Source organism: Brassica napus, chromosome C3, assembly GCF_020379485.1.
Source record: "Brassica napus cultivar Da-Ae chromosome C3, Da-Ae, whole genome shotgun sequence".
NCBI classification, from domain to species: Eukaryota; Viridiplantae; Streptophyta; class Magnoliopsida; order Brassicales; family Brassicaceae; genus Brassica; species Brassica napus.
Window position 1 is genome coordinate 63,272,598 of NC_063446.1, and position 13,528 is coordinate 63,286,125.

Here is a 13,528-nt window from a genome sequence, read left to right on the forward strand (position 1 = left end):
GTGAAATGCTTCGATAAATTAATGAAATAAAAAACAATGCTCCCGGCGGGGCTCGAACCCGCGACCTTCGGCTCATAAGACCAACGCTCTAACCAACTGAGCTACGGGAGCTGTTGTGTTAACTAGTCTACATGTATTTATATCGCAGTTTGTTCATTATTTCATATTTGGACAAATTTCTGATGAAGCCTGAATTTGAATTTTAGTAAACTTAATATATAATATTTTGTTTATAAATATGTAGTGATTTTCATGTTTATTTCATTTCTGAATGTTAAATAATTAAACTTGTTGCTACATTTGCTTTTGAAAATACACTATATACTTTACATCAATAAAAGAAGTTTATATTTTACTATTAATAAAATATAGGATATGAATAGCCTTTTAAAATTTGTCCTTAAAATCTTTAGAGATACAAAATACCCTTTCCAAGCTCATCTTGACATATAACTTAAATATATAAAGTACTAGGATCGGCCCGTCCTACGGACGGGGTTTACTTTACTTGTAAATTCGAATTTTATTTTATTTTGTATGATTTGGTGGGTTGTGTTTTATGTTTACATTTGCAAGAAATGTGTATCATAGTGTTTATTGTCTAGTAGAAAATTTTAAGTGATGAAGGACATTATATCCATTTACTTAACATTTGATGTTTGCTTATTTTTGTCACTTGTTTTTGTTTTTTTTAGTATTTGTTGTCAAATATGTTTTTTGACATTATATTATTTTTAGTTATATTTTTTTTGTTATGTTTTATAATGAGAACATATTTTATATCATCTTTGCATATGTCTAACTAAAATTATTTATTTTTACTATTATTATTAGAGATTATAAGGTTGTATTAGCATGATATTATTTTCATGATTGAAATGATATACCAAAATTATTTCTGTCCTACGTGGCGCGAACAGGAAATAATTATTATTTTATTTTATTTTTTGTTATGTTTTATAATGAGAACACATTTTATATCATCTTTGCATATGTCTAGCTAAAATTATTTATTATTTATTATTATTGTTAGAGGTTATAAGGTTGTATAAATGATATGATTTTCATGTTTGAAATGGTATACATTTGTTAAATGTTTGCTCAAATTTTTTATATAGATTAAGTATATTCGAGTTTTTATTGTTGTGGTTGGGTTTAGTACTCAAGACATCGATTATTTTACATTTTGTATATATTGAATGTACTTTTATTTTTAATAAAATTTTATTATTCAGTTTCAGTGTATAATTAGTGGGTGTTTTACTTATCTATTACCTCTTATATTTTTTTCATTTGCTATACCGAGTAATACATTATTTTAATTTTAAATGTACTATAAATTTATTATGGGACAGAAAAAAAACATAATATAATATATGCATTAGTTAAAAATTTACTTGAAATTCTTCGCTTGTTAACATGTTTTGATGCTGAAAGAGAGCGAGAATGATTTCTTTCTTGAAGGGTAAGGCTAATGAAAAATAAAATTTCCTTCTATCTACTTCATGCGTCTTTTAATATATCAGCCTCCCCGCCCATTTAAGTCAGATGGGCTCGACCCGGAAGATTCAAGTCGGGTGTTTTTCACCGCTCGCTACAGAAACCTAAACGCAACGTTTCAATAGCACTATTGAATTTTTTTTTAGGGAAGAAGGGAAGAGAAGAGAAGAACAGAAGCAGCACCCTTGGGTCCCTCTCTCTCTCTAATCATCGTCTCTATTTTCTCTTCGCTCGTGCATCTCAATCGGTTGGTATACTTGGTTCCGTGTAGAAAAGTGTTTGCAATTGATAACATCGAAGAAAAAAAGGTTTTCGGAGTTCAAGCGTAAGATTTGATTGAATGGCTATGCTCACTGAAATCGCCACCCTTGAGGGGAAGTATGTTTTGATTTTTTTTTTTTGTTTCTCACCTTTTTTTGCTTGTGTCTAATCTTTTGAATTAAGACAGAAAAAAGTTGAGATGTGATATTGTCTGAAACCTGACATGGAAGTCGATGAGCTCTTCCTTTTTCTGTGATTTTGATTTGGATGAACGAAATTATATACTCTTTTTGCAATGAATTTAGATTGCGCTTTGATTCATTGTTTTAATTTGGTGTTCTTTGTCTGAATATCTGCCTTGTTCGCTGATTAAGGATCAGTTTTGATTCTGTTATATATTTTTTTGCTCTAAGGAATTAAAAAGAACGTTTTTTTTAAGTCTTCTTCTTTTATTTGGGGGTGAACATATCTGCTTCAGGGTGCTTTCTGGATCAGATTAATTTTTTGAATTCTGGTAATTTGGTTTAGTCTTGGATCATAGATCACTTGATTGAAGTTAAGTAGGATTCTTAATAAGCTACAATGGGTTTACCTTTGGTTTTAGGTATATCGAATTGTGTAAGAAGCATGGAACCGTACCCAACACTTCCATGTTATCTGCCTTCTTTGAGGTTTGCTTACCTTATCCTTTTCCATATGATATATGTATTGCTTCTGTTTTACTGTTACTCTGTGTTAACCTTACAATTGAATCCAATCAAATGAACTTTTCAGGCGGAGGATAAAAAGTCAAGGAATCAAAGATGCACCATGAACCTTTTAGTTGACAGAGTGATGTACGATGACTTTCACCCGCTGCTTGAGTTATGCAATGAGATCAACCCATCTGAGGTAGAAGGAATAAATCTCTCTGTGAGATCCTCTTGTTCTCTGGAAGATCAGTACGTATTGTCCTTGATACGTTCTGTCAATCAAAAACTTCATCTTGTTGATGTACACGATTGTTTTGGGAAAATCTTATGGAGGTAAGCAATAGACTTTTGTCTTCTCCTTTTCTTTTTGCATTATTTCTTAAGCTTTGATTGTTTTTTTTTTCAGGACTGTCTTCTCTCAAGGCTTGAGCTGCGAAGTTTTGAATGTGAGGTCTTTGCATTTCCGTAAGCTTAACATCGTTGGAGAGTTCGCACAGCTGCACACCCTTATACTCGATTCCAACCGTGTGACTGGTTTTGGTGAAAGCTGTTTTTCTTGCATGCCAAACTTGACTTGTCTTTCGATGTGCGACACTGTTGTCTCTGATCTTTGGACAGCAAGCGCTGCTCTCTTGAAACTCCCTTCTCTTGAGGTGCTCTGGTTTCAGATTTGGATTTGTTGCAGTGAATCTTCTACCGGTGGTGGTGGTGGCTCTTCCGCCTCCCCACGACAGAGGAATACTACCAGCACCAAGGCGGCCGCCGCGATTGGAATGCAGCCTGTAACGGTTCCGATTTCCTTTCGCCGGCGAGAAGAAAGCCAGATGAATCGAGGCGAACGGCAGCTCGCACCAGAGATTGGATGTGAATATTCATCTCCCATAACTCTCTCCAAACTTCATGGTCGGGATAAGAAATCAGAAGTTGAAGAAGTCATGTACCCTAGATATCGATTCTAGAAGACGAAGACGAAATCTATTAAGAAAATTAGCCCACTTAAAACGACCCGTTGACTTACTCTTTCTCATGATGAGCTTAACACAGAAACCGTGTTGAATTAAAAGCCCAAACAAATTTAAAACGTAAATAAATGAAACACAGAGTTTTGGTTAAGGGGACACGTGTCGCGCTGTCAGGAGCCGACTTAATGACGTGGCGTCCTACGTGGATACCCCAGGAGTGAAGCAAACATATTTTTATATATATAGATTGTTTGCCTCCCTCCTGTGCCTCCACGTCACTAAGTCATGCATCCCAGAAGCGACACCTGTCCCATTTCCAAAAACGATGCGTTTCATTTATTTTTGTTTTTGTTCCGTTTGGGTTTTCGTTTTTTCTGTTGTCATTATTTTAGTTTATAAAGTCCAGTCCACTAAGAATTAACTCCAAATGTATATATTTGAGACTTATACATATTGGGCTACTTTGTTAAATTGGGCCAAATTCAAATCTTAACAAAATAATAAATTAGAAAATATAAAACGATTTTAAATCATTAAAATATTACAGACGACAATAAACAGAAATTATAATAAATCTAAATATAAAATACTTATGTCGGTAGAAGAAGAAATGACAATGGTGGTGGAAGAAATAACAACGGTGGTGGCCGGAACAAATGACACTGATCAGTTGCAAATATGGTAAATGTAAACAACGTCGATGGTGATGTGTAAATGGTTCTCCACGTTCTTCTCCAAGAAGTCAGATCTGAAACATGCAAATGAAAAGGAAAAAATAAGTCAAGGATAGAAAAAAGGCGAAGACAAGAAAATGAATGTTGGGAAGAAAAGAAGTCAAAGATCCCAGAAGTTAATACAACTATTAGATTTAAAAGCAAAGGATGTATGATCAATGAAAGAAAAGAAACAATATATTAAAAGAAATTAAGTAAACGTCAAAGCATAAAGAAAAATCTGATTTTTTTTTTAAAAGAAGGATCTAAAGAAGCTAAGAAAATATCTGAAGAAATTAAAAAAAAATTGCAGGAGTCAAAGAAAGCGAAGAAAATAATAAAAAATTAAACAATTGTTTATACGAAAAACTAATAATAAGATAAAAGTATTTAAAGCATAAACAACGTCTAATTAAATTAAATTTACCTTCTGTTAATTCCAATACTGAAAATATAACAAATAGTGAGTTTTAATCATTTCAAATTTGTTGAGCAACACATGGAATAAATAAATAAAAAATTATGAATTGACATATTAATTATATTTTAGTTGTCAATTCTATTGTAATATATATCTATTAAAATCTAACCCAATTATAATCGTATTTGATTTCTCATACTCTAATTGTTGAAACTCTCATTTGATCAAAAACAGAATATAAAAGGCCTATGCTCCTTCTTTGGCTACATAGGAAAAATAAGAAACTAAATCTCAACTTTTCACCCCATAAGATCTACAGATATCCTTACTATGGTTTAACAAGGTTTCTCTATTGTGCTTTCTTTTGATCGATTTTGTTTGCTTTAACTTATAATGCTCGAAGTTTAAATTTAGAAAAATGTTATGAGTATTATAACACTATAAAATTTTGTAACTGAATCAACGACAATACTAAGTATGCTCACATGTCATTTTTAGTTATATAATTGGAATTTGATGTAAATAACACTGATTGCTTAATATAATCACATTCACAACCAAATGAACATTAAAGAAAAATTATATCATCGATAAAAACCAAGATATCACAACCCGCCCGTAGGGCGGACCGATCCTAGTATAACTTAAAAATATTGTAATAGATAGATTAGTTAATTAAGAGCAATATTTCATCAGAACTCATGAATAAACTCGAAAAAAATCATCATAAATAAAAGGATTACTCTGATAACTTCAATTACTAAACACAAAACAATTACACACCGTAACAATATTCTCACACATACAACATTCATGAGAAGGAACGTCTCTATTATAACATTAGAAAAAAAGTCTTTGGCTCACTAAGCAAAGACTTGGAACCTTATTAGTTATCTAAGTAAACATGACTTTTTATTGGCTCTTCTTCGACGAGAATAAACCTTTACTATTCATCTTTTCTTGTTTCTGTGTGTATATATATAACTCTCAGCTAGCTGCTGATGCAAGAGAATTGGCTGGCTCAGGAACAACATCGGCTGGAGAGAAACCGTTTGGTTTAGGATACTGTTTCTCTTCCAGTCCCCAGAACTTTGCTGTTTTGACATCATCTTCACACATTTGTTTTGAGAACTCCTCATGATCATACTCTAGTGTTGCTTCTCCTCCAAACTCCTTGGGAAGATTCTCAACATCAAAGTGTGATGTCATCAGTTCATCACTTGTTTTGTCTTTAGGGTACACAAACTTGACCTTTTGAGCTGTACATGGGTCCAAGAAGTACTTAACAGCCTACGTACAGGGATAAGAGTAGGTAAATAAATGTTTCTTTAATGAGTTCAAAAACTTTTAAAAAGATTAAAAAACATTTTGATGAATGTGTAATGACTCTTTACCCTGTAGACGGCTTGGAAGAGTCTTGGTGGATTGTAGAGAAAGGCGATACCGAGTCTCTCAGGGTAATGATTCTGTAGAATGTAGACAATCTCACGTGTTGTTTTCATAGGGACATTAGCAGCCATAGACCAACCAGTGAAATCAATGAGCCAAGACATTTGTTCTTGTCCCTTGGGAAGATTGAGGATTGCATTTTCAAGAAGATATACCAAATGCTTGATATTACCTTCTGCTGATGTTGAGTTCTGTTTTACAATATCAAGAGTTTTTAAAACTCACGAAAAATATTTTTAAAATAGTCAAATATGTGAAAATGCGCTTATTTACCTGTAATGCTGGTCTCATTATAAGTACTACTCTGCCTTGTCTATCATGAAAACTAGCTCTTGAAACTTTACCGGTCTCACCTTCATGTGCTACTTGATTCTGGAGAAAATTAAAAACAAGAAAAAAATTATTTACTCGTAAAATATACAAAATCATTGAATATATGAGCAAAATAGAGTTAAATATGTTAGCAAAAAAAAAATAGAGTTAAATTTACCCAACGGATCTCTTGAGGTTTGTATGTTAATCTCCACTTGAGAGTCTCCTCAAGCATTTTTTTGGCTTTCTCCACATTCCAGTTACGAGCAGCCAAATATCTCCTCAAGGAAGCATCAGAGCAGAACACTAAACTTTGTCCAGAGAGCGGCCCTATCGCAGATCTCAATTCTCTAACCTGAAATTTTATCGGCGTAAGACTATTGAAGTTATATTAATGAGAGAAAAATACAATAAAGATTCTTGTATACCTTGTTATCATGCTGAGAACCATCATCAAGTTGGTGCGCATTCCTTCTCTTAAACATGTTTAGTTAACAATCTTTTAATCTCTAACGAGAAAGCTTCAAAGCCTAGAAATGGTAAATTATAGTTATGATCCAATAGGAGCTAGATTAGATTCAAGAATCAGCAAGAGGATAGTTTGATCGGCTATTAATAGAAAAATAATAATCTAACATCTAATACGGGATCAAGAATCCATTCTAGTTTACCTTACCTAATAAAGATTCTACAAAGTTTTTGTCAATAATTCAACTTTGAAGAAACTCTCTAGAAAATCACAGGCCTTCTCGAAACGTATTATAATTCAAAGCATTTGTTACATATATTTTGACTTTTTAAGATCACAAACTTCTTGGCCGAGAGAGACTTGGAAATGGTACAAAGCTTTCTAGAGTTTTAGAACGAACTAAAAAAACGAAGTTGAAAACGCAAAGAGGATCTAACCTGATAATAAGGATCTCTTTGTATGAGTGATCGAGAGAGAACGAAAGAGAGAGAGGTATCAATGGGGTTTGGTCGTCACGCGAGTATCATTCCCACTTTAAAAGAACTTGAAAGCATGAAACGTGGGAAAAGACATTAACCAATTTATGTGGCATTTAAAATTAATACGTTTTATTAATTAATAAGTTATATATTGATATTCGAAACTTTTTTAAAATGGGCATATAGTATGTGTTTTATGTTCATGTGAAAGGCCAACTGTTGGTAAATTATAAATAGTAGTACTATTTTATTTATTTTTGTATAATTAATTTTCAGTTTTTGGCGTTTGTTTGTTTGACCAAATATATAAGATCCGAAACGATTATTATTGTAAGAGACAAGAGATCCGAAAATCGTGCAGTAATAAGATTTGGTGATTTTACAAAATACATAAAATGTGGGAACTCCCTTAGATCTAATGGTTAATTAAAATTCATATGAAAGCCTAAGTTACAAAAAAAAAAAAAAAAAATTAAAATTCATTAATATTTATATGCTAAAATTTTTGAGTTTGAAATTTATACTAGAGATTGATCTGCGCATCTGCACGGTATTGGTTTTTACCCGAAAGAAACAATCCATACATAAATAGATAGCCAAATGTTCATGCTTAACTGATTATATAAATTATAAACTAATTAAAAAGACAATTTCTATGTATTTTGCTAAATTAAGTGAAATAAAAAGAGTTTTATTATTTAGTAAAATAATTATATGTAGTAAAAATTAAGTGACAATAAATGTAATATTTTTTATTATTTTGATTTAAGTTATTATTTTATTCACAAAACATGTCTTTAAGTTATGTTTTTTGTTACGTAATTTTCCACCGATTAAAACTAAAAAAAAAAGTTTTAGTAAAACAAACTAAACCGAACAACGTTTAACCATATGCAAAACTCAATTGTTTACATTTTTGATTTTATAATTGGCACAAAGTTAATGTTGATTAACTAATAAATAAAAATATGCACTATTATTATTATGGTAATATAATTAATGATGTGATATATTGTTAAGCTAATATAATTAATGAAACTGCTAAACTGAGTGAAATATAGAAATACAATTAACATAATTATATCAGTGAAATTACTACAAATATAATATATTTTTTATATATTTCTATCCATTATTTCCAAACAATTCTTATCTATACTGTTATACATATTTCCAAACAATACCAAAAAGTACTTCAATTTTAATAATTTAGATAGATTTATGAAAACAAATTGATATTAAAAATATATGATATAGATAAAACTATTTTTCATGAAAACATGATCACGACACATAGCTATTAAATATTTAAGATTGTGATATGTGTTAATATATCTCATAGTTAAAATATATATTATTTAATATTAATTTTCCTTTTTTAAAATCATAATCAAAAGATAATTGCAAAATATTATTTGATAATAATTTTCTTCTAATATAGTGACATGTGTTTAAATATATAATGATTAAAATATATATAATAAGATAGTAAAACCGCATTTTGAAAAAACTACTTTTAAAAATTATTTAATAGTAAACATGATTTAAAAAAAAATATTTAGTAGTAATGTTTTAGAAATTTCCTTTTTCAAAATCCTAAAAATTAGGTTTGAAAACAATTTATTTAATATGATTTTTATTTTCTAGAATTTTAATGAAAATATAATTATAAAAGATTATATTGAGCTTGTTTCTTCAAAATTGCTATTAAACATGATTGTGACACATGCCAGTTATATATTTAAAAATGTGATATGTGTTAAACTATATCATAATCAAAAAATATATATACTAAAATAACAAAACGATTTTTATTAAAAATTAATTACAAATATTATTTAATAGTATTATTATTATTATTATTACTATTATTATTATTGTTATTATTATTTTCATTATAATGTTTGTTTTAAAAGATACTAAAAATAGAGAATTATAAAAGATAAACATTAACTTTTAAGAAAAAAATGTTAAACAAAAAAGAATCGTAAAATCATTCAAATACAATAAATTATTTAATAAATACATGAAGAAAAACTAACTTTAAAATAAATAATATTACTTTTATAAAAGCATAATTCAAAGAAAATTATAAAAATACTCTTATTATTTTCTTATAAGTAAATAACTTTCATTCTTAATAGATAATTGTACGTTAAAAAATTATGACAAAACATAGTTATAAATATTTGGGGTTTTTGCAAATATGACTCAAAACTTAAATTTAAACATAAAACTAACCCATGTTTTTTTGAAACTTTGACTTGCCTCTTTCACCCCCAGAGTTCAAATTATTTACGAAAATGCCATCACTTTTTTTCTTTTCGAAAATGCATATTTTACTTATTACCCTCATTTTCCTCAAGTATTCACAATATTGTCATTGCCATCAATACACCAACCACCATGAACAACCAATTTGAAGCTCTTAATGCACCTAAAAATCGATTTACACTCTTTCATTCTCAATTCTTATGAACTAAAAACAACATCTCTTTCACTTTCTCTCCACATTCATCCAAAAAAACCAAGATTTTGATTCTAAAATTTTTATGGTTCATAGAGCCATTGAATCTTACGATTCTTTGGTGGGTCAATTTTGTTTGAGATTATGGGTGCTTGGAGAAGACTTATGTGTGATAAACAAGTTATCTCTCTGGTTGAAACTATGAAATCAGTTTTTTTCGCAGATCTGTTCGTCCAGACGACTTACAAGTAAGTTTTCGCAGATCTGTTCGTCCAGACGACTTACAAGTAAGTCGTCTGGCTGTAGACGACTTATATGGAAGTCTTGTGGTCAATGCAGAGGTTAGTTTTGCAATTGACTTTTAAATGTGTTTTTATAGACGACTTAAATCTTTGTTTATTAAAAAAAAAAATTGGAGACGACTTCCCTGTAAGTTGTCTAGAGAAAACGGGTTAGTTTTGCATTTGACCGGATTGTGTCAGAAATTTGACTTTTCCTCGATGTCTTACACGTAAGTCGTCCAATAGAAAATTAAAAAATCAATATTTTGTTATACCTAGACGACTTCAGGTTAGTTTTGCGATTGAAAAATAAAACAAAAAAATTATTTTTTTCTAGACGACTTACACGGAAGTTGTCTGTCCGACGACTTACATTGAAGTCGTCCATGATTTTATTTCGAGATTCTGGTCAAACCTTGCTTATCTTGGACGACTTCCATGTAAGTAGTCTGACGGACGACTTCTGTGTAAGTGGTTTAGAAAAAAATTTTTTTTTTTTTATTTTTCAATTGCAAAACTAACCGGAAGTCGTCTAGGTATAACAAAATATTGACTTTTTAATTTTCTATTAGACGACTTACATGTAAGTCGTCTCGTCCAGGAAAAGTTAAATTTCTGACACAATCCGGTCAAACGCAAAACTAACCCGTTTTTTCTAGACGACTTACATGGAAGTCGTCTCGAATTTTTTTTTAACAAACAAAAGATGGACGACTTCCATGTAAGTCGTCTACGTTAAAAATCAATTGCAAAACTAACCTAAATGGACGACTTCCTAGAAGTCTGCCAGACGACCTCCGTGGAAGTCGTCTGCGTCAATGTTTAATAAACTTTCATTTTCTCTAAAACTATAAAGAATTTTAACATTTTCTTGTTAATTAATGTCTATTAATCAATATTTTAGCTACTGAATGAAATTTATAATTTAATTCGTGATATTTATGAGGTTACCAACATTCATGTTTATTAAAGTTTCTACCTGATCCGAGAAGAATTCCGTGAAAGTCTTCTACGCTAGTTTTTGAATAACTTGTATTTTTAAGAGTATTAAGTAACTTCAAGGTATGTAAAACTCATATTTTCAAAATATATTTTCTCCCTTAGTTTTACTAAATTTGACTAAGTTTTTCAACACAAACTTATAAAAAATGTGATATGCTTTGACTAGTTACTATTGTTTGTTTCCATCTCTTAAGTATTATTGTTATAAATACTAATGATGATTATTGTTATGAGTTGGAAGAATGGTTAAAATGCTTCTTAAAATGTTGTATCAATATGAACTACCAACATTCTTGTTTATTAAGATGAGAAGAAAGCCATTGGAGTTTATTATTGCATATGGGAGATCCAAAGATAAGAAAAAGGCTATTGAAGTCTATTATTTCATTGATTTGTAAATGTGTAAACACATTGTTAGCACATGTATTACATCTAGGGAAACATTATTACTGATTTTACAAAAAATCACAACTAAAAGAGTAGACATGCAAATCACAAAGCAGACCACAAACAAAACTATTATAGATCATTCCTCTACAAAGACAAGCTTGGACTTCACTTGATATGGAAGAAGACTTCGTCAGAAGACGGACTTCCTGGAAGTCGTCTAGCGCATTATATTTTAGACGACTAACAGGTAAGTTGTCCGAGAAGTCTTCCAGATCTGAAAAATCTGCATATCAAATCCAGATCTGAAAAACCTGCATATCAAAACCGTTCAAATAGTTAAAAAACAGAGAAAAAGAGTGAAACATTAGATAAATCTACCTTTATAGAACACACAAAAATACATATTTAAAATTAATAGATTTACCTTTAAATGAGTGGAAGATGAGAACCATCTCATTAAAAATCTGCAAAAAAAATAGATTAGTGAGAAAGACATGAGACAAAACTGAAAAATTTATATAAAATTTGGTGTTTTCAAGTCAAAGAGATTAAAGTGGGTTTGAAGAGTTTTAGTTTGGAAAAAAAGTAAGAACTTTATACAACAAAAAGTTACCAAAAGAAGAAAAATCGGACATAAAAACTAACCAAAACGCTCAGATCTGTTATGAAAGGGAGACTTCGTCAGAAGACTTCCAGGAAGTCGTCTGGAGGACTTCCAGGAGGACTTCCTGGAAGTCGTCTGGAAGACTTCCTGAAAGTCGTCTAGCGCATTATATTTTAGACGACTAACATGTAAGTCGTCCCAGAAGTCTTCCAGATCTGAAAAACCTGCATATCCAAAACCCAGATCTGAAAAACCTGCATATCCAAAAACGTTCAAATGGCTTAAAACAGAGAAAATGAGTGGAAGATTAGATAAATCTACCTTTATAGAACATACAAAAATACATATCTAAAATTGATAGATCTACCTTTAAATGAGTGGAAGATGAGAATCATGTGATGACAAACCTGCAAAAACAAGATAATTAGTGAGAAAGACATGAGACAAAACTGAAAAATTCATATAAAGTTTGGTGTTTTCAAGTCAAAGAGATTAGAGGGGGTTTGGAGAGTTTTAGTTTGGGAAAAAAATAAGAACTTTATACAACAGGAAGTTACCAAATGAAGAAAAATCAGACATAAAAACTTACCAAAACGCTCAGATCTGTTATGAAAGGGAGACTTCGTCAGAAGACTTCCAGAAAGTCCAGAGAAGACTTCCTGGAAGTCGTCTAGCGTATTATATTTTAGACGACTAACAGGTAAGTCGTCCCAGAAGTCTTCCAGATCTGAAAACCTGCATATCCAAATCCAGATATGAAAAACCTGCATATCCAAAAACGTTCAAATGGCTTAAAAACAGAGAAAGTGAGTGGAAGATTAGATAAATCTACCTTTATAGAACACACAAAAATACATATCTAAAATTTATAGATCTACCTTTAAATGAGTGGAAGATGAGAATCATGTGATGACAAACCTGCAAAAACAAGATAAATTAGAGAGAAAGACATGAGACAAAAACAATAAATTGATATAAAACTTAGCGTTTATAAGTTCTAAGAGATTAGAGAGAGGTTGAAGAGTTTTGGAATGATGAACATTACATTTTTGTTGCAGCCATTTGAGACGAAGAGAGAGAATGTGTAAATTTTTCTTTATATAGGGAGACAAAAAAATTCAATTAGGTTAAATATTTTTGATTTAGACGACTTCGTAGACGACTTACTTCTAAGTCGCCCAGAAGACTTTAATATTTTTAGCGGGAAATTAAAATATTTTTAGCGGAAAACTAAAACAGAAGACTTAACAGACGACTTACTTGTACGTCGTCTGGTTTAAATTATTTAAGCGGGAAAATAAATTTTTATAAAATTTTAGGCTAAAATATTTGGACAACTTACATGTAAATCGTCTGTTTTAAATTATTCACCAGACGACTTGCAAGTTAGTCGTCTAGACCCTAAACATAACCCCTAAACTTAATTAACCAATTAAAAACTTCATAAAATCAAATTAAATTTCAAAAGTGTTTATTATACACAAAATAAACACTTATGGGTAAAAATTTAATTTTTCAAAAAAACA

General features: G+C 30.5%; 1 protein-coding gene and 1 non-coding gene across 3 annotated transcripts; both read right to left on the bottom strand.

Annotated features, from left to right (window-relative positions):
* Positions 1-37: 37 nt before the first annotated feature.
* Positions 38-111, bottom strand: TRNAI-UAU. The gene has a single exon. It is a non-coding gene; the product is annotated as a tRNA-Ile (tRNA).
* A 5,144-nt stretch (positions 112-5,255) lies between these two features.
* LOC125583825 (phosphatidylinositol transfer protein 3-like) lies at positions 5,256-7,337 on the bottom strand. Of its 2 annotated transcripts, none has more exons than XM_048751343.1 (6): positions 7,217-7,337; positions 6,739-6,840; positions 6,489-6,665; positions 6,272-6,370; positions 5,944-6,189; positions 5,256-5,839 (listed from the first exon to the last, which is right to left on the bottom strand). In XM_048751343.1, exons 2-6 carry the CDS (start codon positions 6,793-6,795, stop codon positions 5,537-5,539), a joined length of 882 nt encoding a protein of 293 aa, XP_048607300.1. In that variant the 5' UTR covers positions 6,796-6,840; positions 7,217-7,337; the 3' UTR covers positions 5,256-5,536. The 2 variants fall into 2 exon arrangements, with proteins under 2 accessions (XP_048607300.1, XP_048607301.1); XM_048751344.1 differs by lacking the exon at positions 7,217-7,337 and adding an exon at positions 6,987-7,203.
* Between the last annotated feature and the right edge of the window lie 6,191 nt (positions 7,338-13,528).